A 24,134-nucleotide genomic window follows, 5' to 3' on the forward strand; every position below is an offset into this window, starting at 1 on the left:
GTATTTTACCAATCCCCTATGAGTATTTTACCAATCCCCTACAAGTATTTTACCAATCCCCTACAAGTATTTTACCAATCCCCTACAAGTATTTTACCAATCTCCTATAAGTATTTTACCAATCCCTATAAGTATTTTACCAATCTCCTATAAGTATTTTACCAATCCCCTATAAGTATTTTACCAATCCCCTATAAGTATTTTACCAATCTCCTATAAGTATTTTACCAATCCCCTATAAGTATTTTACCAATCCCCTATAAGTATTTTACCAATCCCCTATAAGTATTTTACCAATCCCCTATAAGTATTTTACCAATCTCCTATAAGTATTTTACCAATCCCCTATAAGTATTTTACCAATCTCCTATAAGTATTTTACCAATCCCCTATAAGTATTTTACCAATCCCCTATAAGTATTTTACCAATCTCCTATAAGTATTTTACCAATCCCCTATAAGTATTCTACCAATCCCCTATAAGTATTTTACCAATCTCCTATAAGTATTTTATAAATCTCCTATAAGTATTTTACCAATCTCCTATAAGTATTTTACCAATCCCCTATAAGGAATTTCATCATGAAATTTTGAAACCTATTAGGAAAAACATTAATTTTAATCATTTCTCAGGGTATGAAACAAATTAGCCTATTCCTTTTTTGTTGTCTTAAAAATAAGATGTCAACATGATGAGTATTGAACATTTTTTTTTTTTATACTTTTCATACCCCAATTAGTCAGCAAAGCAATCTCTTTTTGAAAAGTATAATTGGATTTTCTTTTTGTGAATATTTTTAATTATCCTGTTCAAAAAAATTTTCTCTTTTTTAAAAGTATAATTGGATTTTCTTTTGGTAAATATTTTTAATTATCCTGTTCAAAAATTTTTTTCTCTTTTTTAAAAGTATAATTGGATTTTCTTTTTGTAAATATTTTTAATTATCCTGTTCAAAAAAATTTTCTCTTTTTTAAAAGTATAATTGGATTTTCTTTTTGTGAATATTTTTAATTATCCTGTTCAAAAAAATTTTTTCTCTTTTTTAAAAGTATAATTGGATTTTCTTTTTGTAAATATTTTTAATTATCCTGTTCAAAAAAATTTTTTCTCTTTTTGAAAAGTATAATTGGATTTTCTTTTTGTAAATATTTTTAATTATCCTGTTCAAAAAAAATTTTTCTCTTTTTTAAAAGTATAATTGGATTTTCTTTTTGTAAATATTTTTAATTATCCTGTTCAAAAAAAATTTTTCTCTTTTTGAAAAGTATAATTGGATTTTCTTTTTGTAAATATTTTTAATTATCCTGTTCAAAAAAAATTTTTCTCTTTTTTAAAAGTATAATTGGATTTTCTTTTTGTAAATATTTTTAATTATCCTGTTCAAAAAAATTTTTTCTCTTTTTGAAAAGTATAATTGGATTTTCTTTTTGTGAATATTTTTAATTATCCTGTTCAAAAAAATTTTTTCTCTTTTTTAAAAGTATAATTGGATTTTCTTTTTGTGAATATTTTTAATTATCCTGTTCAAAAAAAATTTTTCTCTTTTTTAAAAGTATAATTGGATTTTCTTTTTGTGAATATTGTTAATTATCCTGTTCAAAAAAATTTTTCTCTTTTTTAAAAGTATAATTGGATTTTCTTTTTGTAAATATTTTTAATTATCCTGTTCAAAAAAATTTTTCTCTTTTTTAAAAGTATAATTGGATTTTCTTTTTGTAAATATTTTTAATTATCCTGTTCAAAAAAAATTTTTCTCTTTTTGAAAAGTATAATTGGATTTTCTTTTTGTGAATATTTTTAATTATCCTGTTCAAAAAAAATTTTTCTCTTTTTTAAAAGTATAATTGGATTTTCTTTTTGTAAATATTTTTAATTATCCTGTTGAAAAAAATTTTTCTCTTTTTGAAAAGTATAATTGGATTTTCTTTTTGTAAATATTTTTAATTATCCTGTTCAAAAAAATTTTCTCTTTTTTAAAAGTATAATTGGATTTTCTTTCTGTTAATATTTTTAATTATCCTGTTCAAAAAATTTTTTCTCTTTTTTAAAAGTATAATTGGATTTTCTTTTTGTAAATATTTTTAATTATCCTGTTCAAAAAAAATTTTTCTCTTTTTTAAAAGTATAATTGGATATTCTTTTTGTAAATATTTTTAATTATCCTGTTCAAAACATTTTTTCTCTTTTTTAAAAGTATAATTGGATTTTCTTTTTGTGAATATTTTTAATTATCCTGTTCAAAAAAATTTTCTCTTTTTTAAAAGTATAATTGGATTTTCTTTTTGTAAATATTTTTAATTATCCTGTTCAAAAAATTTTTTCTCTTTTTTAAAAGTATAATTGGATTTTCTTTTTGTGAATATTTTTAATTATCCTGTTCAAAAAAGTTTTTCTCTTTTTTAAAAGTATAATTGGATTTTCTTTTTGTAAATATTTTTAATTATCCTGTTCAAAAAAGTTTTTCTCTTTTTTAAAAGTATAATTGGATTTTCTTTTTGTAAATATTTTTAATTATCCTGTTCAAAAAAATTTTTCTCTTTTTGAAAAGTATAATTGGATTTTCTTTTTGTAAATATTTTTAATTATCATGTTCAAAAAAATTTTCTCTTTTTTAAAAGTATAATTGGATTTTCTTTCTGTGAATATTTTTAATTATCCTGTTCAAAAAAATTTTTCTCTTTTTTAAAAGTATAATTGGATTTTCTTTTTGTAAATATTTTTAATTATCCTGTTCAAAAAATTTTTTCTCTTTTTTAAAAGTATAGTTGGATTTTCTTTTTGTGAATATTTTTAATTATCCTGTTCAAAAAAATGTATTTTGGAGAGATTTTTTTTAAAGTATAATTGGATTTTCTTTTTGTAAATATTTTTAATTATCCTGTTCAAAAAAATTTTCTCTTTTTTAAAAGTATAATTGGATTTTCTTTTTGTGAATATTTTTAATTATCCTGTTCAAAAAAATTTTTCTCTTTTTTAAAAGTATAATTGGATTTTCTTTTTGTAAATATTTTTAATTATCCTGTTCAAAAAATTTTTTCTCTTTTTTAAAAGTATAATTGGATTTTCTTTTTGTGAATATTTTTAATTATCCTGTTCAAAAAATTTTTTCTCTTTTTTAAAAGTATAATTGGATTTTCTTTTTGTAAATATTTTTAATTATCCTGTTCAAAAAAATTTTTCTCTTTTTTAAAAGTATAATTGGATTTTCTTTTTGTAAATATTTTTAATTATCCTGTTCAAAAAAATTTTTCTCTTTTTTAAAAGTATAATTGGATTTTCTTTTTGTAAATATTTTTAATTATCCTGTTCAAAAAAATGTATTTTGGAGAGATTTTTTTAAAAGTATAATTGGATTTTCTTTTTGTAAATATTTTTAATTATCATGTTCAAAAAAATTTTCTCTTTTTTAAAAGTATAATTGGATTTTCTTTCTGTGAATATTTTTAATTATCCTGTTCAAAAAAATTTTTCTCTTTTTTAAAAGTATAATTGGATTTTCTTTTTGTAAATATTTTTAATTATCCTGTTCAAAAAAAATTTTTCTCTTTTTTAAAAGTATAATTGGATTTTCTTTTTGTAAATATTTTTAATTATCCATTTCAAAAATTTTTTTCTCTTTTTTAAAAGTATAATTGGATTTTCTTTTTGTAAATATTTTTAATTATCCTGTTCAAAAAATTTTTTCTCTTTTTTAAAAGTATAATTGGATTTTCTTTTTGTGAATATTTTTAATTATCCTGTTCAAAAAAATTTTCCTTTTTTTAAAAGTATAATTGGATTTTCTTTTTGTAAATATTTTTAATTATCCTGTTCAAAAAAATTTTTCTCTTTTTTAAAAGTATAATTGGATTTTCTTTTTGTAAATATTTTTAATTATCCTGTTCAAAAAATTTTTTCTCTTTTTTAAAAGTATAATTGGATTTTCTTTTTGTAAATATTTTTAATTATCCTGTTCAAAAAAGTTTTTCTCTTTTTTAAAAGTATAATTGGATTTTCTTTTTGTAAATATTTTTAATTATCCTGTTCAAAAAATTTTTTCTCTTTTTTAAAAGTATAATTGGATTTTCTTTTTGTAAATATTTTTAATTATCCTGTTCAAAAAATTTTTTCTCTTTTTTAAAAGTATAATTGGATTTTCTTTTTGTAAATATTTTTAATTATCCTGTTCAAAAAATTTTTTCTCTTTTTGAAAAGTATAATTGGATTTTCTTTTTGTAAATATTTTTAATTATCCTATTCAAAAAATTTTTTCTCTTTTTGAAAAGTACAATTGGATTTTCTTTTTGTAAATATTTTTAATTATCCTGTTCAAAAAATTTTTTCTCTTTTTGAAAAGTATAATTGGATTTTCTTTTTGTAAATATTTTTAATTATCCTGTTCAAAAAAATTTTTCTCTTTTTTAAAAGTATAATTGGATTTTCTTTTTGTGAATATTTTTAATTATCCTGTTCAAAAAAATTTTTCTCTTTTTTAAAAGTATAATTGGATTTTCTTTTTGTGAATATTTTTAATTATCCTGTTCAAAAAAATGTATTTTGGAGAGATTTTTTTAAAAGTATAATTGGATTTTCTTTTTGTAAATATTTTTAATTATCATGTTCAAAAAAATTTTCTCTTTTTTAAAAGTATAATTGGATTTTCTTTCTGTGAATATTTTTAATTATCCTGTTCAAAAAAATTTTTCTCTTTTTTAAAAGTATAATTGGATTTTCTTTTTGTAAATATTTTTAATTATCCTGTTCAAAAAAAATTTTTCTCTTTTTTAAAAGTATAATTGGATTTTCTTTTTGTAAATATTTTTAATTATCCTGTTCAAAAAATTTTTTCTCTTTTTTAAAAGTATAATTGGATTTTCTTTTTGTAAATATTTTTAATTATCCTGTTCAAAAAATTTTTTCTCTTTTTTAAAAGTATAATTGGATTTTCTTTTTGTGAATATTTTTAATTATCCTGTTCAAAAAAATTTTCCTTTTTTTAAAAGTATAATTGGATTTTCTTTTTGTAAATATTTTTAATTATCCTGTTCAAAAAAATTTTTCTCTTTTTTAAAAGTATAATTGGATTTTCTTTTTGTAAATATTTTTAATTATCCTGTTCAAAAAATTTTTTCTCTTTTTTAAAAGTATAATTGGATTTTCTTTTTGTAAATATTTTTAATTATCCTGTTCAAAAAAGTTTTTCTCTTTTTTAAAAGTATAATTGGATTTTCTTTTTGTAAATATTTTTAATTATCCTGTTCAAAAAATTTTTTCTCTTTTTTAAAAGTATAATTGGATTTTCTTTTTGTAAATATTTTTAATTATCCTGTTCAAAAAATTTTTTCTCTTTTTTAAAAGTATAATTGGATTTTCTTTTTGTAAATATTTTTAATTATCCTGTTCAAAAAATTTTTTCTCTTTTTGAAAAGTATAATTGGATTTTCTTTTTGTAAATATTTTTAATTATCCTATTCAAAAAATTTTTTCTCTTTTTGAAAAGTATAATTGGATTTTCTTTTTGTAAATATTTTTAATTATCCTGTTCAAAAAATTTTTTCTCTTTTTGAAAAGTATAATTGGATTTTCTTTTTGTAAATATTTTTAATTATCCTGTTCAAAAAATTTTTTCTCTTTTTTAAAAGTATAATTGGATTTTCTTTTTGTAAATATTTTTAATTATCCTGTTCAAAAAATTTTTTCTCTTTTTTAAAAGTATAATTGGATTTTCTTTTTGTAAATATTTTTAATTATATTGTTCAAAAAAATTTTTCTCTTTTTTAAAAGTATAATTGGATTTTCTTTTTGTGAATATTTTTAATTATCCTGTTCAAAAAAATTTTTCTCTTTTTTAAAAGTATAATTGGATTTTCTTTTTGTAAATATTTTTAATTATCCTGTTCAAAAAATTTTTTCTCTTTTTTAAAAGTATAATTGGATTTTCTTTTTGTGAATATTTTTAATTATCCTGTTCAAAAAATTTTTTCTCTTTTTTAAAAGTATAATTGGATTTTCTTTTTGTAAATATTTTTAATTATCCTGTTCAAAAAAGTTTTTCTCTTTTTTAAAAGTATAATTGGATTTTCTTTTTGTGAATATTTTTAATTATCCTGTTCAAAAAAATGTATTTTGGAGAGATTTTTTTTAAAGTATAATTGGATTTTCTTTTTGTAAATATTTTTAATTATCCTGTTCAAAAAAATTTTCTCTTTTTTAAAAGTATAATTGGATTTTCTTTTTGTGAATATTTTTAATTATCCTGTTCAAAAAAATTTTTCTCTTTTTTAAAAGTATAATTGGATTTTCTTTTTGTAAATATTTTTAATTATCCTGTTCAAAAAATTTTTTCTCTTTTTTAAAAGTATAATTGGATTTTCTTTTTGTGAATATTTTTAATTATCCTGTTCAAAAAATTTTTTCTCTTTTTTAAAAGTATAATTGGATTTTCTTTTTGTAAATATTTTTAATTATCCTGTTCAAAAAAATTTTTCTCTTTTTTAAAAGTATAATTGGATTTTCTTTTTGTAAATATTTTTAATTATCCTGTTCAAAAAAATTTTTCTCTTTTTGAAAAGTATAATTGGATTTTCTTTTTGTAAATATTTTTAATTATCCTGTTCAAAAAAATGTATTTTGGAGAGATTTTTTTAAAAGTATAATTGGATTTTCTTTTTGTAAATATTTTTAATTATCATGTTCAAAAAAATTTTCTCTTTTTTAAAAGTATAATTGGATTTTCTTTCTGTGAATATTTTTAATTATCCTGTTCAAAAAAATTTTTCTCTTTTTTAAAAGTATAATTGGATTTTCTTTTTGTAAATATTTTTAATTATCCTGTTCAAAAAAAATTTTTCTCTTTTTTAAAAGTATAATTGGATTTTCTTTTTGTAAATATTTTTAATTATCCAGTTCAAAAATTTTTTTCTCTTTTTTAAAAGTATAATTGGATTTTCTTTTTGTAAATATTTTTAATTATCCTGTTCAAAAAATTTTTTCTCTTTTTTAAAAGTATAATTGGATTTTCTTTTTGTGAATATTTTTAATTATCCTGTTCAAAAAAATTTTCCTTTTTTTAAAAGTATAATTGGATTTTCTTTTTGTAAATATTTTTAATTATCCTGTTCAAAAAAATTTTTCTCTTTTTTAAAAGTATAATTGGATTTTCTTTTTGTAAATATTTTTAATTATCCTGTTCAAAAAATTTTTTCTCTTTTTTAAAAGTATAATTGGATTTTCTTTTTGTAAATATTTTTAATTATCCTGTTCAAAAAAGTTTTTCTCTTTTTTAAAAGTATAATTGGATTTTCTTTTTGTAAATATTTTTAATTATCCTGTTCAAAAAATTTTTTCTCTTTTTTAAAAGTATAATTGGATTTTCTTTTTGTAAATATTTTTAATTATCCTGTTCAAAAAATTTTTTCTCTTTTTTAAAAGTATAATTGGATTTTCTTTTTGTAAATATTTTTAATTATCCTGTTCAAAAAATTTTTTCTCTTTTTGAAAAGTATAATTGGATTTTCTTTTTGTAAATATTTTTAATTATCCTATTCAAAAAATTTTTTCTCTTTTTGAAAAGTACAATTGGATTTTCTTTTTGTAAATATTTTTAATTATCCTGTTCAAAAAATTTTTTCTCTTTTTGAAAAGTATAATTGGATTTTCTTTTTGTAAATATTTTTAATTATCCTGTTCAAAAAAATTTTTCTCTTTTTTAAAAGTATAATTGGATTTTCTTTTTGTGAATATTTTTAATTATCCTGTTCAAAAAAATTTTTCTCTTTTTTAAAAGTATAATTGGATTTTCTTTTTGTGAATATTTTTAATTATCCTGTTCAAAAAAATGTATTTTGGAGAGATTTTTTTAAAAGTATAATTGGATTTTCTTTTTGTAAATATTTTTAATTATCATGTTCAAAAAAATTTTCTCTTTTTTAAAAGTATAATTGGATTTTCTTTCTGTGAATATTTTTAATTATCCTGTTCAAAAAAATTTTTCTCTTTTTTAAAAGTATAATTGGATTTTCTTTTTGTAAATATTTTTAATTATCCTGTTCAAAAAAAATTTTTCTCTTTTTTAAAAGTATAATTGGATTTTCTTTTTGTAAATATTTTTAATTATCCTGTTCAAAAAATTTTTTCTCTTTTTTAAAAGTATAATTGGATTTTCTTTTTGTAAATATTTTTAATTATCCTGTTCAAAAAATTTTTTCTCTTTTTTAAAAGTATAATTGGATTTTCTTTTTGTGAATATTTTTAATTATCCTGTTCAAAATATTTTTTCTCTTTTTTAAAAGTATAATTGGATTTTCTTTTTGTAAATATTTTTAATTATCCTGTTCAAAAAAGTTTTTCTCTTTTTTAAAAGTATAATTGGATTTTCTTTTTGTGAATATTTTTAATTATCCTGTTCAAAAAAATGTATTTTGGAGAGATTTTTTTTAAAGTATAATTGGATTTTCTTTTTGTAAATATTTTTAATTATCCTGTTCAAAAAAATTTTCTCTTTTTTAAAAGTATAATTGGATTTTCTTTTTGTGAATATTTTTAATTATCCTGTTCAAAAAAAATTTTCTCTTTTTTAAAAGTATAATTGGATTTTCTTTTTGTAAATATTTTTAATTATCCTGTTCAAAAAATTTTTTCTCTTTTTTAAAAGTATAATTGGATTTTCTTTTTGTGAATATTTTTAATTATCCTGTTCAAAAAATTTTTTCTCTTTTTTAAAAGTATAATTGGATTTTCTTTTTGTAAATATTTTTAATTATCCTGTTCAAAAAATTTTTTCTCTTTTTGAAAAGTATAATTGGATTTTCTTTTTGTAAATATTTTTAATTATCCTATTCAAAAAAATTTTTCTCTTTTTGAAAAGTATAATTGGATTTTCTTTTTGTAAATATTTTTAATTATCCTGTTCAAAAAATTTTTTCTCTTTTTGAAAAGTATAATTGGATTTTCTTTTTGTAAATATTTTTAATTATCCTGTTCAAAAAAATTTTTCTCTTTTTTAAAAGTATAATTGGATTTTCTTTTTGTGAATATTTTTAATTATCCTGTTCAAAAAAATTTTTCTCTTTTTTAAAAGTATAATTGGATTTTCTTTTTGTAAATATTTTTAATTATCCTGTTCAAAAAATTTTTTCTCTTTTTTAAAAGTATAATTGGATTTTCTTTTTGTAAATATTTTTAATTATCCTGTTCAAAAAAAATTTTCTCTTTTTGAAAAGTATAATTGGATTTTCTTTTTGTAAATATTTTTAATTATCCTGTTCAAAAAATTTTTTCTCTTTTTGAAAAGTATAATTGGATTTTCTTTTTGTAAATATTTTTAATTATCCTGTTCAAAAAAATTTTTCTCTTTTTTAAAAGTATAATTGGATTTTCTTTTTGTAAATATTTTTAATTATCCTGTTCAAAAAATTTTTTCTCTTTTTTAAAAGTATAATTGGATTTTCTTTTTGTAAATATTTTTAATTATCCTGTTCAAAAAAATTTTTCTCTTTTTTAAAAGTATAATTGGATTTTCTTTTTGTGAATATTTTTAATTATCCTGTTCAAAAAAAATTTTTCTCTTTTTTAAAAGTATAATTGGATTTTCTTTTTGTAAATATTTTTAATTATCCTATTCAAAAAAATTTTTCTCTTTTTTAAAAGTATAATTGGATTTTCTTTTTGTAAATATTTTTAATTATCCTGTTCAAAAAAATTTTTCTCTTTTTTAAAAGTATAATTGGATTTTCTTTTTGTGAATATTTTTAATTATCCTGTTCAAAAAAGTTTTTATCTTTTTTAAAAGTATAATTGGATTTTCTTTTTGTAAATATTTTTAATTATCCTGTTCAAAAAAATTTTTCTCTTTTTTAAAAGTATAATTGGATTTTCTTTTTGTGAATATTTTTAATTATCCTGTTCAAAAAAGTTTTTATCTTTTTGAAAAGTATAATTGGATTTTCTTTTTGTAAATATTTTTAATTATCCTGTTCAAAAAGATTTTTCTCTTTTTTAAAAGTATAATTGGATTTTCTTTTTGTGAATATTTTTAATTATCTTGTTCAAAAAAATTTTTCTCTTTTTTAAAAGTATAATTGGATTTTCTTTTTGTAAATATTTTTAATTATCCTGTTCAAAAAAATTTTTCTCTTTTTTAAAAGTATAATTGGATTTTCTTTTTGTAAATATTTTTAATTATCCTGTTCAAAAAAGTTTTTCTCTTTTTTAAAAGTATAATTGGATTTTCTTTTTGTAAATATTTTTAATTATACTGTTCAAAAAAATTTTTCTCTTTTTTAAAAGTATAATTGGATTTTCTTTTTGTAAATATTTTTAATTATCCTGTTCAAAAAAATTTTTCTCTTTTTTAAAAGTATAATTGGATTTTCTTTTTGTAAATATTTTTAATTATCCTGTTCAAAAAATTTTTTCTCTTTTTTAAAAGTATAATTGGATTTTCTTTTTGTAAATATTTTTAATTATCCTGTTCAAAAAAATGTATTTTGGAGAGATTTTTTTAAAAGTATAATTGGATTTTCTTTTTGTAAATATTTTTAATTATCCTGTTCAAAAAAATTTTTCTCTTTTTTAAAAGTATAATTGGATTTTCTTTTTGTAAATATTTTTAATTATCCTGTTCAAAAAATTTTTTCTCTTTTTTAAAAGTATAATTGGATTTTCTTTTTGTGAATATTTTTAATTATCCTGTTCAAAAAATTTTTTCTCTTTTTTAAAAGTATAATTGGATTTTCTTTTTGTAAATATTTTTAATTATCCTGTTCAAAAAATTTTTTCTCTTTTTTAAAAGTATAATTGGATTTTCTTTTTGTAAATATTTTTAATTATACTGTTCAAAAAAATTTTTCTCTTTTTTAAAAGTATAATTGGATTTTCTTTTTGTGAATATTTTTAATTATCCTGTTCAAAAAAAATTTTTCTCTTTTTTAAAAGTATAATTGGATTTTCTTTTTGTAAATATTTTTAATTATCCTATTCAAAAAAATTTTTCTCTTTTTTAAAAGTATAATTGGATTTTCTTTTTGTAAATATTTTTAATTATCCTGTTCAAAAAAATTTTTCTCTTTTTGAAAAGTATAATTGGATTTTCTTTTTGTGAATATTTTTAATTATCCTGTTCAAAAAAGTTTTTATCTTTTTTAAAAGTATAATTGGATTTTCTTTTTGTAAATATTTTTAATTATCCTGTTCAAAAAAATTTTTCTCTTTTTTAAAAGTATAATTGGATTTTCTTTTTGTGAATATTTTTAATTATCCTGTTCAAAAAAGTTTTTATCTTTTTTAAAAGTATAATTGGATTTTCTTTTTGTAAATATTTTTAATTATCCTGTTCAAAAAGATTTTTCTCTTTTTTAAAAGTATAATTGGATTTTCTTTTTGTGAATATTTTTAATTATCTTGTTCAAAAAAATTTTTCTCTTTTTTAAAAGTATAATTGGATTTTCTTTTTGTAAATATTTTTAATTATCCTGTTCAAAAAAATTTTTCTCTTTTTTAAAAGTATAATTGGATTTTCTTTTTGTAAATATTTTTAATTATCCTGTTCAAAAATTTTTTTCTCTTTTTTAAAAGTATAATTGGATTTTCTTTTTGTAAATATTTTTAATTATCCTGTTCAAAAAAATGTATTTTGGAGAGATTTTTTTAAAAGTATAATTGGATTTTCTTTTTGTAAATATTTTTAATTATCCTGTTCAAAAAAATTTTTCTCTTTTTTAAAAGTATAATTGGATTTTCTTTTTGTAAATATTTTTAATTATCCTGTTCAAAAAAATTTTTCTCTTTTTTAAAAGTATAATTGGATTTTCTTTTTGTGAATATTTTTAATTATCCTGTTCAAAAAAATTTTTCTCTTTTTTAAAAGTATAATTGGATTTTCTTTTTGTAAATATTTTTAATTATCCTGTTCAAAAAAATTTTCTCTTTTTTAAAAGTATAATTGGATTTTCTTTCTGTGAATATTTTTAATTATCCTGTTCAAAAATTTTTTTCTCTTTTTTAAAAGTATAATTGGATTTTCTTTTTGTAAATATTTTTAATTATCCTGTTCAAAAAAAATTTTTCTCTTTTTTAAAAGTATAATTGGATTTTCTTTTTGTAAATATTTTTAATTATCCTGTTCAAAAAATTTTTTCTCTTTTTTAAAAGTATAATTGGATTTTCTTTTTGTAAATATTTTTAATTATCCTGTTCAAAAATTTTTTTCTCTTTTTTAAAAGTATAATTGGATTTTCTTTTTGTGAATATTTTTAATTATCCTGTTCAAAAAAATTTTCTCTTTTTTAAAAGTATAATTGGATTTTCTTTTTGTAAATATTTTTAATTATCCTGTTCAAAAAAATTTTTCTCTTTTTTAAAAGTATAATTGGATTTTCTTTTTGTAAATATTTTTAATTATCCTGTTCAAAAAAATTTTTCTCTTTTTTAAAAGTATAATTGGATTTTCTTTTTGTAAATATTTTTAATTATCCTGTTCAAAAATTTTTTTCTCTTTTTTAAAAGTATAATTGGATTTTCTTTTTGTAAATATTTTTAATTATCCTGTTCAAAAAAAATTTTCTCTTTTTGAAAAGTATAATTGGATTTTCTTTTTGTAAATATTTTTAATTATCCTGTTCAAAAAATTTTTTCTCTTTTTGAAAAGTATAATTGGATTTTCTTTTTGTAAATATTTTTAATTATCCTGTTCAAAAAAATTTTTCTCTTTTTTAAAAGTATAATTGGATTTTCTTTTTGTAAATATTTTTAATTATCCTGTTCAAAAAAATTTTTCTCTTTTTTAAAAGTATAATTGGATTTTCTTTTTGTGAATATTTTTAATTATCCTGTTCAAAAAAATTTTTCTCTTTTTTAAAAGTATAATTGGATTTTCTTTTTGTAAATATTTTTAATTATCCTGTTCAAAAAATTTTTTCTCTTTTTTAAAAGTATAATTGGATTTTCTTTTTGTAAATATTTTTAATTATACTGTTCAAAAAAATTTTTCTCTTTTTTAAAAGTATAATTGGATTTTCTTTTTGTGAATATTTTTAATTATCCTGTTCAAAAAAATTTTTCTCTTTTTTAAAAGTATAATTGGATTTTCTTTTTGTAAATATTTTTAATTATCCTATTCAAAAAAATTTTTCTCTTTTTTAAAAGTATAATTGGATTTTCTTTTTGTAAATATTTTTAATTATCCTGTTCAAAAAAATTTTTCTCTTTTTTAAAAGTATAATTGGATTTTCTTTTTGTGAATATTTTTAATTATCCTGTTCAAAAAAGTTTTTATCTTTTTTAAAAGTATAATTGGATTTTCTTTTTGTAAATATTTTTAATTATCCTGTTCAAAAAAATTTTTCTCTTTTTTAAAAGTATAATTGGATTTTCTTTTTGTGAATATTTTTAATTATCTTGTTCAAAAAAATTTTTCTCTTTTTTAAAAGTATAATTGGATTTTGCTTTTTGTAAATATTTTTAATTATCCTGTTCAAAAAAATTTTTCTCTTTTTTAAAAGTATAATTGGATTTTCTTTTTGTAAATATTTTTAATTATCCTGTTCAAAAATTTTTTTCTCTTTTTTAAAAGTATAATTGGATTTTCTTTTTGTGAATATTTTTAATTATCCTGTTCAAAAAATTTTTTCTCTTTTTTAAAAGTATAATTGGATTTTCTTTTTGTAAATATTTTTAATTATCCTGTTCAAAAAAATTTTTCTCTTTTTTAAAAGTATAATTGGATTTTCTTTTTGTGAATATTTTTAATTGTCCTGTTCAAAAAAATGTATCTTGGAGAGATTTTTTTAAAAGTATAATTGTATTTTCTTTTTGTAAATATTTTTAATTATCCTGTTCAAAAAAATGTATTTTGGAGAGATTTTTTTTTAAAGTATAATTGGATTTTCTTTTTGTAAATATTTTTAATTATCCTGTTCAAAAAAATTTTCTCTTTTTTAAAAGTATAATTGGATTTTCTTTTTGTGAATATTTTTAATTATCCTGTTCAAAAAATTTTTTCTCTTTTTTAAAAGTATAATTGAATTTTCTTTTTGTAAATATTTTTAATTATCCTGTTCAAAAATTTTTTTCTCTTTTTTAAAAGTATAATTGGATTTTCTTTTTGTAAATATTTTTAATTATCCTGTTCAAAAAAAATTTTCTCTTTTTGAAAAGTATAATTGGATTTTCTTTTTGTAAATATTTTTAATTATCCTGTTCAAAAAATTTTTTCTCTTTTTGAAAAGTATAATTGGATTTTCTTTTTGTAAATATTTTTAATTATCCTGTTCAAAAAAATTTTTCTCTTTTTTAAAAGTATAATTGGATTTTCTTTTTGTAAATATTTTTAATTATCCTGTTCAAAAAAATTTTTCTCTTTTTTAAAAGTATAATTGGATTTTCTTTTTGTGAATATTTTTAATTATCCTGTTCAAAAAAATTTTTCTCTTTTTTAAAAGTATAATTGGATTTTCTTTTTGTAAATATTTTTAATTATCCTGTTCAAAAAATTTTTTCTCTTTTTTAAAAGTATAATTGGATTTTCTTTTTGTAAATATTTTTAATTATACTGTTCAAAAAAATTTTTCTCTTTTTTAAAAGTATAATTGGATTTTCTTTTTGTGAATATTTTTAATTATCCTGTTCAAAAAAATTTTTCTCTTTTTTAAAAGTATAATTGGATTTTCTTTTTGTAAATATTTTTAATTATCCTATTCAAAAAAATTTTTCTCTTTTTTAAAAGTATAATTGGATTTTCTTTTTGTAAATATTTTTAATTATCCTGTTCAAAAAAATTTTTCTCTTTTTTAAAAGTATAATTGGATTTTCTTTTTGTGAATATTTTTAATTATCCTGTTCAAAAAAGTTTTTATCTTTTTTAAAAGTATAATTGGATTTTCTTTTTGTAAATATTTTTAATTATCCTGTTCAAAAAAATTTTTCTCTTTTTTAAAAGTATAATTGGATTTTCTTTTTGTGAATATTTTTAATTATCTTGTTCAAAAAAATTTTTCTCTTTTTTAAAAGTATAATTGGATTTTGCTTTTTGTAAATATTTTTAATTATCCTGTTCAAAAAAATTTTTCTCTTTTTTAAAAGTATAATTGGATTTTCTTTTTGTAAATATTTTTAATTATCCTGTTCAAAAATTTTTTTCTCTTTTTTAAAAGTATAATTGGATTTTCTTTTTGTGAATATTTTTAATTATCCTGTTCAAAAAATTTTTTCTCTTTTTTAAAAGTATAATTGGATTTTCTTTTTGTAAATATTTTTAATTATCCTGTTCAAAAAAATTTTTCTCTTTTTTAAAAGTATAATTGGATTTTCTTTTTGTGAATATTTTTAATTGTCCTGTTCAAAAAAATGTATCTTGGAGAGATTTTTTTAAAAGTATAATTGTATTTTCTTTTTGTAAATATTTTTAATTATCCTGTTCAAAAAAATGTATTTTGGAGAGATTTTTTTTTAAAGTATAATTGGATTTTCTTTTTGTAAATATTTTTAATTATCCTGTTCAAAAAAATTTTCTCTTTTTTAAAAGTATAATTGGATTTTCTTTTTGTGAATATTTTTAATTATCCTGTTCAAAAAATTTTTTCTCTTTTTTAAAAGTATAATTGGATTTTCTTTTTGTAAATATTTTTAATTATCCTGTTCAAAAAATTTTTTCTCTTTTTTAAAAGTATAATTGGATTTTCTTTTTGTGAATATTTTTAATTATCCTGTTCAAAAAATTTTTTCTCTTTTTTAAAAGTATAATTGGATTTTCTTTTTGTAAATATTTTTAATTATCCTGTTCAAAAAATTTTTTCTCTTTTTTAAAAGTATAATTGGATTTTCTTTTTGTAAATATTTTTAATTATCCTGTTCAAAAAAATTTTTCTCTTTTTTAAAAGTATAATTGGATTTTCTTTTTGTAAATATTTTTAATTATCCTGTTCAAAAAAATGTATTTTGGAGAGATTTTTTTAAAAGTATAATTGGATTTTCTTTTTGTAAATATTTTTAATTATCCTTTTCAAAAAAATTTTTCTCTTTTTTTTAAAAGTATAATTGGATTTTCTTTTTGTAAATATTTTTAATTATCCTGTTCAAAAAATTTTTTCTCTTTTTTAAAAGTATAATTGGATTTTCTTTTTGTAAATATTTTTATTATCCTGTTCAAAAAAATGTATTTTGGAGAGATTTTTTTAAAAGTATAATTGGATTTTCTTTTTGTAAATATTTTTAATTATCCTGTTCAAAAAAATTTTTCTCTTTTTTAAAGTATAATTGGATTTTCTTTTTGTAAATATTTTTAATTATCCTGTTCAAAAAAATTTTTCTCTTTTTTAAAAGTATAATTGGATTTTCTTTTTGTAAATATTTTTAATTATCCTGTTCAAAAAATTTTTTCTCTTTTTTAAAAGTATAATTGGATTTTCTTTTTGTGAATATTTTTAATCATCCTGTTCAAAAAAATGTATTTTGGAGAGATTTTTTTAAAAGTATAATTGTATTTTCTTTTTGTAAATATTTTTAATTATCCTGTTCAAAAAAATGTATTTTGGAGAGACGAAAGGGAGGGTGTGATTTTAGCAGAAAGTGTCCATCTACAATAATACCAACAAAATTTTATGATATATTCATTTTTAAACAGTTTTAGCATTAAATTTTAGTTTCTTATGCATAAAATGAATTACAATTCAACTTTGAGTTCTCTAACTTCTTTTCTGTTAATGCATACATGGAATTTTTTAAGGAATTGCAGCAAATTTATGGAGCATTTGGTGCAGATTACTTGGAAACCATTAATTTCTGATGATTTCTAATATTCTGATTCTTTGCACAAAAGTATACTAATATAACAAATTCATTGCTTAATCTTGTGTTTTAGCAAAGACATAACATTTTATTGAAAAAGTAGTGGATAAAAATGTGATGAAATGCATATGATCCTAAAGAGGGAAAATATGTGCAAAACAAAAAAATAGTCATAACTTCGTTATTTTTAGTCAATTTAAAACATTTTTTTAATTGCTTATCAGAGAAAGTCTGATAATCAAGCTTTTTTATGTATGTATTTATGTAGTGAGATATTTTCCGTAATTTCAATTTTTTTTAATGTATTTATGTAGTGAGATATTTTCCGTAATTTCAATTTTTTTTAATGTATTTATGTAGTGAGATATTTTCCGTAATTTCAATTTTTTTTAATGTATTTATGTAGTGAGATATTTTCCGTAATTTCAATTTTTTTTTATGTATTTATGTAGTGAGATATTTTCCGTAATTTCAATTTTTTTTAATGTATTTATGTAGTGAGATATTTTCCGTAATTTCAATTTTTTTTAATGTATTTATGTAGTGAGATATTTTCCGTAATTTCAATTTTTTTTAATGTATTTATGTAGTGAGATATTTTCCGTAATTTCAATTTTTTTTTATGTATTTATGTAGTGAGATATTTTCCGTAATTTCAATTTTTTTTAATGTATTTATGTAGTGAGATATTTTCCGTAATTTCAATTTTTTTTAATGTATTTATGTAGTGAGATATTTTCCGTAATTTCAATTTTTTTTTATGTATTTATGTAGTGAGATATTTTCCGTAATTTCAATTTTTTTTAATGTATTTATGTAGTGAGATATTTTCCGTAATTTCAATTTTTTTTAATGTATTTATGTAGTGAGATATTTTCCGTAATTTCAATTTTTTTTTATGTATTTATGTAGTGAGATATTTTCCGTAATTTCAATTTTTTTTATGTATTTATGTAGTGAGATATTTTCCGTAATTTCAATTTTTTTTTATGTATTTATGTAGTGAGATATTTTCCGTAATTTCAATTTTTTTTTATGTATTTATGTAGTGAGATATTTTCCGTAATTTCAATTTTTTTTTATGTATTTATGTAGTGAGATATTTTCCGTAATTTCAATTTTTTTTATGTATTTATGTAGTGAGATATTTTCCGTAATTTCAATTTTTTTTTATGTATTTATGTAGTGAGATATTTTCCGTAATTTCAATTTTTTTTTATGTATTTATGTAGTGAGATATTTTCCGTAATTTCAATTTTTTTTTATGTATTTATGTAGTGAGATATTTTCCGTAATTTCAATTTTTTTTTCATGAACTGTCAATTTCATCTTCATGAGTGCAGGTTCTAGTAACATCAAACTAGAAAAAGAGATAGAATGATGATAAAAAAAATTCACTGAACTAGACAATTACCCTATACTGAATATATCTAAAATGGTTGAAGAAATAGCATGATATAATATTTTTACTACTACTTAAATCAGCCTACCATTAAATCCTCATCAGTAATGAAAGTCACACACGAGATAGATGATAAATGTTACCAGTTTATTCGTCTGCCATTTGCTGTTACTAATTGAGTATGTTGCCAAGAAAACTTGTCAAAGGGGAGAAATCATTACATTTGTAGATAATGTAACCATCAGTGCATAAAAAATGCATCATTACAATTTGCTAAGATTTTATCAGGTATTGCTAAACAGTACAACATCATGTTTAATAAGAACAAAAATATCATTCCAGTCTCAACCAGAACTTTACTTGACTTCACTAGCAAAAACAGCCAGGCATCACCTGATTATGATTAAGCTTCTACTTGAGATATCCACCTCCTCTAAATCTGAAATCATAAAGATAGCTTACTCGGATGTTTTTTATTATAGCACATTTATTAATTTCTCAGAGAAAATATTAGTATTAAACTGCAATAGACAATTCCCATTATCTTCTTCGGCATTAGACTTTTTTTCAAAGGCCAAAGAACAATTTGAAAGATGCTACTCTGGTAATAGTTGATTCAGAAAAAGAAGTTTGTAGTAGAAACTGATACTAGCAACAATTGTATAGCGGCTACCCTTAATTAACAAAACCGTTTAGTTATATTCTATTCCAGAATATTGAGTAGGTGTGAAATTAGCATTATGTAGTAGAAAAGCTTTACAAAAATGACACCATTTCCTACTTAGTATGCACTTTACTGTAATTACATGAAAAAAGTACGAGTTTCATGTTTAATCATAGCAAGATATCAAAATATGCTGTTGTTGCATTGAACTGTCACAATATAAGCATTGTCTACCATCTTGGAAAGGAAAACACTATTGCTGATACATTGTTTTCACAAATATCTGCAATCAATTATTTTTTACAAAATATTCACAAGCTTCACTGTAAATTATGCCATTCTGGCATTATACAACTATTTCATTTTTCTAAAAGAAAGAAACCTTCTCTATCAACCAAATAAAAGACATGATTAATTCATGTTAGTTCTTCCCTGTTTATTATTTGCTGAAGTTTTCTTTTGTAATTAAAATCTTTGCCAAACATATTCTGCTCTTTTATTATTCTCAATCTTACTACACATTATAACCATTCATTTAGTGTTCCTTTAGCAGCCTGACTGTCACCTCACATGCTGATAAGAGAGACTGTATGTTTTATTAGCATTGCAAGTTGATTTTTTCTTTTTAGATAATTGTTATTTTATCAACTTGGATGAAAAGAGCTATGTAAAAGATACTTAAAACCGTTTGAATTATGCAAATACCATCAGTAGTTTAAATTTATGAAAATTTTAAGTGCCAAAATTTATGCTTTTCTGTGGACATTTTTCTGTAGAAAAAGTGGGCTAAATTACGGACCTCAACATTTCAAGAAATTCGGTAAGTTTGCCACCATTTATTTATTTTTCAAGCTATTCTCATGAAACTTGGCAGTCTTATGTAAAATTGTGTGCTCTTCCTGATTATACAGTCAAATCTAATGTATCTCTTAAGCCATGAATTATAAATTTAGATGTACAAATTTCAATTTTTTTTTAAACTGGCACATGGTATCATACAGTGGGTGTCTATTCATGAACAAAACTAAGTATTATAGTGGTATTTAAATATAGCTTTAATGAGAATAGGCATTTTCCTGCCTCCTCACCAAAGGAGAGCTTAATCCTGGGTGTAGCCATTGAATGCTTAAAGAGCATTTAAGGCCAGTATTTACTACTCCCCTCAAATAAAAAAAAAATTGAGTAGATATGAATTAATCTCAGAAATAAATCAAAGAAAAATTTTCATATAGATTTTGGATTTCCGTAAAAGATGGAAATTCCCATAGTCGACCAGAATTTATGCATTTTGGGACCAGTCCAATTGTTAATTTTGTTAATCCTCTCTATCTGGCACAAAATATATCCCTATTTTCTGAGATGCAACCCTAAATCGTACTTTACATGAATCCTCGATGTAACTTTCACAGTGCCAGGTTACCAGGAATCCTGATAAGCAACAACTATATATTCACAAGTTGATGGTAATTTTTGTCATTTCTATTCTGTTGTTTTACTGAAAATTCAATTATGTAAACAAAGAAATAAAACGGTAATTTTTTTACCTTGTTTCTACCTTAACATTTAAAATTACTTCTATAGGTTTTAAGGTATGCTGAAAACGAATATCGCATTTAAATTTCTGCAAATAAATAAGGATATTAAGCAATGTCATTTCTTATGTTATCGCTGGTGGCCATCTTGATATGCACAAACGCACATACCAAGATAGCCACCAGCAACAACATAAGAAATGACATTGCTTAATATCCGGAAAGCTACTTATTTGCGGAAAATTTAAATGCGATATTCGTTTTCAGCATACTCAAAAACCTTTAAAGGTAGTCATTTTAAAGAAAAATGTTAAGGTGGAAACAAGGTAAAAATTTACAAAATGCATCACAATGAAATTCTTTATCGAATCGCCTAATTATTATTATTATTATTATTTAGATATCCTCAGTTAAAAAAAACGGGTTTGTTTTACAGATTCGAAAAAATAGTCTTGACAATGAATTAAAAATAAATTCAAGTTTCACAATATCTTTTTTTATTTAATTGTTAGGTAAAAGTACAGAATAGTTAACAAAAAACACCCTTCCTTCCTCATGTTAAGAATGGGTTTCTAAATAATAACATTATTTCAGCATGGTAGCATAAGTGCACAGGTACCTTTTATTTGTTATGCTTTTTTGTTTTTTTGACCACTAAAAAACTCAATTCTACCTTAAGTACAAACAAGTAGTTAAACGCATGTACTTAGTACATTTTGTTGTTTTTTAATGCTTTTAGCGCACGTGTACTGAAAGCGTTAAAAACAACAAAATAGTATTGTTTGGAAATCAAATTTGAAAAACTTGAAAATAATTTTTTGAAATTGACGAACTCAGAATAAAAAATGACTAGTCTAGTAAGACGAAAGCAGAAACGGTTTTCTATTTTTAAGAGAATGCTTTAGTCAGCTCAGCGCATGACATGCTTAGCGACCGTTTTTCCGTAAGCGAATTTGATTTCTATAAAAGATAACATTTGAAATAAAATTCCACGCAATTAATAATTATCAAATATTTACATATTATACATGAAAATAATTCTGAAACTATTATTTATATGAAAATGGATGATATATGCAGATTTATCTCATCAATTTTGAAATATTCTTCGTCAACTTTGTTTGGTCGTAACTTTGCTTCCTATCGTCGTAAAAATAAAAATCAAATACCAGTAGAGATGGACTTCTTTGTTTATATAGCCTGTAAAATTTCAGCCATATCCAATCCAATTTAACCCTGCACATGTGTCTCCAAACGTAACGTATAAAATGAAAACATTGAAAAAAGTGTTTCCCTTTTTGTCGTCATTTTTTTACCAAATTTTCATTTTTAACTTGAAGCATAAAAACATTGAACGCATAAAAGAAAAATAAATTAACATCATTGGAATGCTTATTTTATTCTCTTTCCATCAATGTAATTCTTTTAAAAACTGACCAACAAATAAAAAATATGACTTGTTGAAGCACATTAGGTATGTTATATTGCCGATGTCCACGAAAATACAGCATACGCTTGTAATGCTAGTTTTATGAATTTCAATACAATTTGATTTGTTTAAGTGCTTCATCAATGTACACTCTTCCTTAATAAAGTGTGTAAACAGCATTTCTGTCAGTCACAGCCTTTGAGATTTGAAAAAAAAATCACTCGACCGCCGGTCGAGTGTGAGGGAAAATTTATTCCCCCCAAAATATTTTTGCTCATCCGACTTTATGTCTTTGTTTCAGTCAATAATAGTAAATAATTTTACAACAATTCAAGAAATTACCGTGTGTATAATCTAACAAGAAAATATTTGTTTAACTCTTGTAAATCAACTATTTTATTACTACAAACATTTCAGTAAATATTCAACAAAACGTTAAAATACAACACCAGTTTCTTTATATAGCATCATTCATATTATTGTTCCATAGAAATAAGAATCATTTTTTCGGATGCTTGATGGAACGATGCGTTTTTTCCTCTTTTAAATGTTTGTCTTTACTTTTGTAAGCATGAAGTGTATGTAGTTGTAGTGTCGAAGAATTTTTTTTCCAAATGAATTTCAAAATCAGAGAGCTAAATGAAGGTGATATTTTGACTACATGCCTAATGTGTAAATTTGACCTCTTGTTGACCTTTAGCGTGACCACTCTTGTCTCAATATTCCAGATATTCCAACAGTCTCTCAGCTAGAGAAAAAAGAATTTACAAATGATGAGACATAGATCATTCTAAGTCACCTGAGGGTCATAAAATAAATGAGTTTTTCCTGTTTCTTTATTTAAAGAAATTTTATTGACTAGCAGGCGAGTGATTTACGACTTTTAGTCGCCCCCCCCCAAGAAATTTTCAATCAACTGTGACGACCGGTCATGTAAAGTCTCAAAGGCTGGTCACAGCTACCTTCTCTGCTGTTAATTATTGTTAAGACATCAAACCTACAGGTAACATTTTCTATTGAAGTAACATTTTCTATAACAAGCCATTTTTTACCTTTTTATGTGCATTGATTTAAAAGGAATTTTAATTAAAATGTAACAGAAAATTGAATTAAATGTTTTAATGCCATTACTTATGTGTATGAGAAAAAAATGACTTGTTTCAAAAAAGTATAATTTTGGTGACAATTTATTTTTACAAACTTTGCCACATTAGAACAAATTATAATGTGCAATTAAAGGGAAATAACTTCTGACATGATTTACGTATCTGAATATTCAGCGAGTCTCCACTGTAAAAGTCATCTAGCCTGGGATTAATAATAAAAATAGATTGACTTGTTTATGGAAAAATGGAAATTAATTTTGGTTATTTTGAATTTTTTAGTTTCTTTTAGTACATAACGTTAATAGATTATTAATAAAGAACAAATAATGTAATTCATTGGCATGATTACTTCCTTTCAATATCTGGTGAATATTTGGTGAATAAAGAATTATTCATTACTTTAAAAGATATTTTTGGTGAATAACTATTCTTAGATGGAAACTGACATGAAATAAAATATGTTTGGCCTAATATCATAGGAGAAGAAAAAGATTAGTCTGAATCAAAAATGTCAGACTATTTGGGTCCAACTGTGAAAATCCAGCAATATAACTTTATATGGTAGATTTTCTAGCCCCACGAATATGTTCTGTCAAGGAGACTTACCTGGGATTTCATTTTTATAGATGTCTGCATTGCCACTTTTCATGGTTACACAACATTCAAAAGGACTGTACAAATTTCGGGTTTGTTCCCAATATGCAGAATATTTGGAAACCGTATCAAGATCAATTCCTATGATAAACAAAAAGAAACAGACATTTTAATAAAGATATTTTTTTATAAAAATTAGTTTGTCATTCATTGATGTTGGATTTCTTTATATCATTTTAGCATTATTGAAATGATGCAGATTTTTCTTTATTGTATGAATTATCTCCCTTGTTTCATTTTAATTTACTCAATCATAAACATGTGCAAAGCTGCATCTTCAGTGGGCTACACAGATGCATGCTATGAACGACAACAGGCCAGTGATAGAGGGAAATATCTGGATTTGGATTAGACCAAGAAATCAATTGAATCTTTTGAAAAAAAAGTGATTATCTCTTTAAAACAGGAGGTTTCATGTTGAAAGATTGCACCATTCAATTAATGTCCACCCCACTACTGGTCAGTAGGTTTTTATGTCCATTCATTTTAAAACTGGCTGGCTGTGTAGTCTACCTCAAATTAAATCATTAGTTATCTACAGATTTCATCAAGATAAACAGAGTGAGGAGTCGGGTTAAGGTTTCT

At 20.5% G+C, this 24,134-nt stretch overlaps 1 protein-coding gene across 3 annotated transcripts in view; it reads right to left on the reverse strand.

The window, feature by feature from the left end:
- The window catches only part of LOC145269297 (pyruvate carboxylase, mitochondrial-like), a 402,794-nt gene that overhangs the window by 50,579 nt on the left and 328,081 nt on the right, over positions 1–24,134 (reverse strand). For all 3 annotated transcript variants that reach the window (XM_080124986.1, XM_080124984.1, XM_080124985.1), the window contains exon 16: positions 23,502–23,630. In XM_080124986.1, the coding sequence (XP_079981112.1) occupies positions 23,502–23,630 (129 nt within the window). The remainder of the gene's footprint in view (positions 1–23,501; positions 23,631–24,134) is intronic.

Source organism: Euprymna scolopes, chromosome 45 (assembly GCF_053919585.1).
Source record: "Euprymna scolopes isolate OS-2025 chromosome 45, ASM5391958v1, whole genome shotgun sequence".
NCBI classification, from domain to species: Eukaryota; Metazoa; Mollusca; class Cephalopoda; order Sepiida; family Sepiolidae; genus Euprymna; species Euprymna scolopes.